Genomic DNA, 1,762 nt, shown 5'->3' on the forward strand with positions numbered 1-1,762 from the left:
CTTGCAGAGCAGCTGATTAAGCTGGATGAAACGACCGCTAACTCCTTTTCTTAAGAGAGAGATCTCCTTTTCCTATTCTGCATTTGTCTTGGCCTACGTCATCGACCCTGTCTTGTATGCATGCATCTTAATTTTTGCTCTCCCCGTCTTCTCTTCTGGCTAACCGGCCGGCCGGATCCGTCTCTATAAAAGCCCCCAGTCGTCTCCCATCCTTCTTCCCCATCGCACCTCGCAGCTAGCCGCCCACTCTACTCCCGATCACACAGGTTCTCAATCGACCTTCGCTCGCCCAGCATTATTCTGTGAAGACGATGTCTGGCAGGAGGTCGCGCGGCTCCGTGTCGGAGGAGGAGATCAACGAGCTCATCTCCAGGCTCCAGACCCTGCTCCCCACGACGCGCCGCCGCGGCAGCAGCAGCAGCCAGGTACGACCGACACGACTAGTTTCATCAGTTTGCAGCTAGCACATGCGCTTGCATGTCAGCATGTGTGCAGCTTGACTAAGCTAGCTAGCTAGCTCAGCCAGAGTGCAAAGCTTAATGTGTTTATGGGAGGTTTATGGAAGCGTGCTAATGAACATATCGATCGATGAATGCATGCAGGCGTCGACGACGAAAATGCTCAAGGAGACATGCAGCTACATCAAGAGCCTGCACAGGGAAGTGGACGACCTCAGCGACCGCCTCTCCGACCTCATGTCCACCATGGACAACAACAGCCCCGCCGCCGAGATCATCCGCAGCCTCCTCCGCTAGCTAGCCAGCTACATGGCTACTCATCGTCGTCAACCACACACATCGGCTGATTGTCCTAAGCTAGTTCATCATCTGCGTACATCTCGTGCATGCCTAGCTACTGCATGCTGAGGCCGGCTGGTCTAATTCACTTTGGTAGGGCATCAATCATTAGCTAGGGCCTTCACCTGAGTTCTATAGCTGCTTAATTAGCTCACCCTTGCATGTGGTTTCCTCCCAGTTTCCATCCCTCCGATCCGCCTCTCTCATGTTCTCATCTGCCTGTGTAAACTTGGTTACTTATTTGCAGTCTGGATCGAGTTGTTTCCCCTAGAGACAACCGGCCGACCGCTAGCTACCCGTCCGGTGGTGGTACTGCTAATATACTACTCCTACCCAGTATCAATCACCCATGATTGTATGTACTATGTACTGTCGTCGCTTCGGCTGAATGACTATTGATTAATCCAAACTGATTATGTTATCTGTGCTAAAGCTCCATGAGATCTGCTGTTGTACTCCCTCCAGCCCTTTTTACTTCGTGTATTAGATTTGTCTCAAGTCAAATTTTACAAACTTTGACCAAATTCATATTAAAAATATCAATATTTGCAATAACAAATATATATATATATATATATATATATATATGTATACTATGAAACTACATTACATAATGAATGTGATAATATTGATTTGGCATTGTGAATGTTGATACTTTTTCCTGTAAATTTGGTCAAAGTAGAGATATTTTGACCGGAGACAATACGTATATGCAGACAAAAAGGACCGGAGGGAGTACTGATTATGTTATTAGTAATACGTACACTCATGGTTCATGTGCTCGTTCATTACCCAAGACAGTAACAGACGCAGACGATGGCGAAGCCACCGGACGGCCGTCGTCTCCATCTCGCGTAGTACTGTTGATACTTCAAGTCGAGTCGCTGCTGGTAGGCACAGCACAGGATTACCGGCCGCTCTTTCGCGGAAGCTTCGGCCTCTCTGCAGTTGCACTCATCTCCATC

The 1,762-nt window shown here is 48.4% G+C and overlaps 1 protein-coding gene across 1 annotated transcript; it reads left to right on the top strand.

Moving 5' to 3' along the window:
• Positions 1–206: 206 nt before the first annotated feature.
• LOC123150740 (transcription factor ILI5) lies at positions 207–1,220 on the top strand. Its single transcript, XM_044570573.1, has 2 exons — positions 207–425; positions 603–1,220. The coding sequence occupies exons 1-2, from the start codon at positions 312–314 to the stop codon at positions 753–755; spliced, it is 267 nt and encodes an 88-aa protein (XP_044426508.1). The 5' UTR covers positions 207–311; the 3' UTR covers positions 756–1,220.
• The last annotated feature ends 542 nt before the right edge of the window (positions 1,221–1,762 follow it).

Source organism: Triticum aestivum, chromosome 7A, assembly GCF_018294505.1.
Source record: "Triticum aestivum cultivar Chinese Spring chromosome 7A, IWGSC CS RefSeq v2.1, whole genome shotgun sequence".
Lineage (NCBI taxonomy): Eukaryota > Viridiplantae > Streptophyta > Magnoliopsida > Poales > Poaceae > Triticum > Triticum aestivum.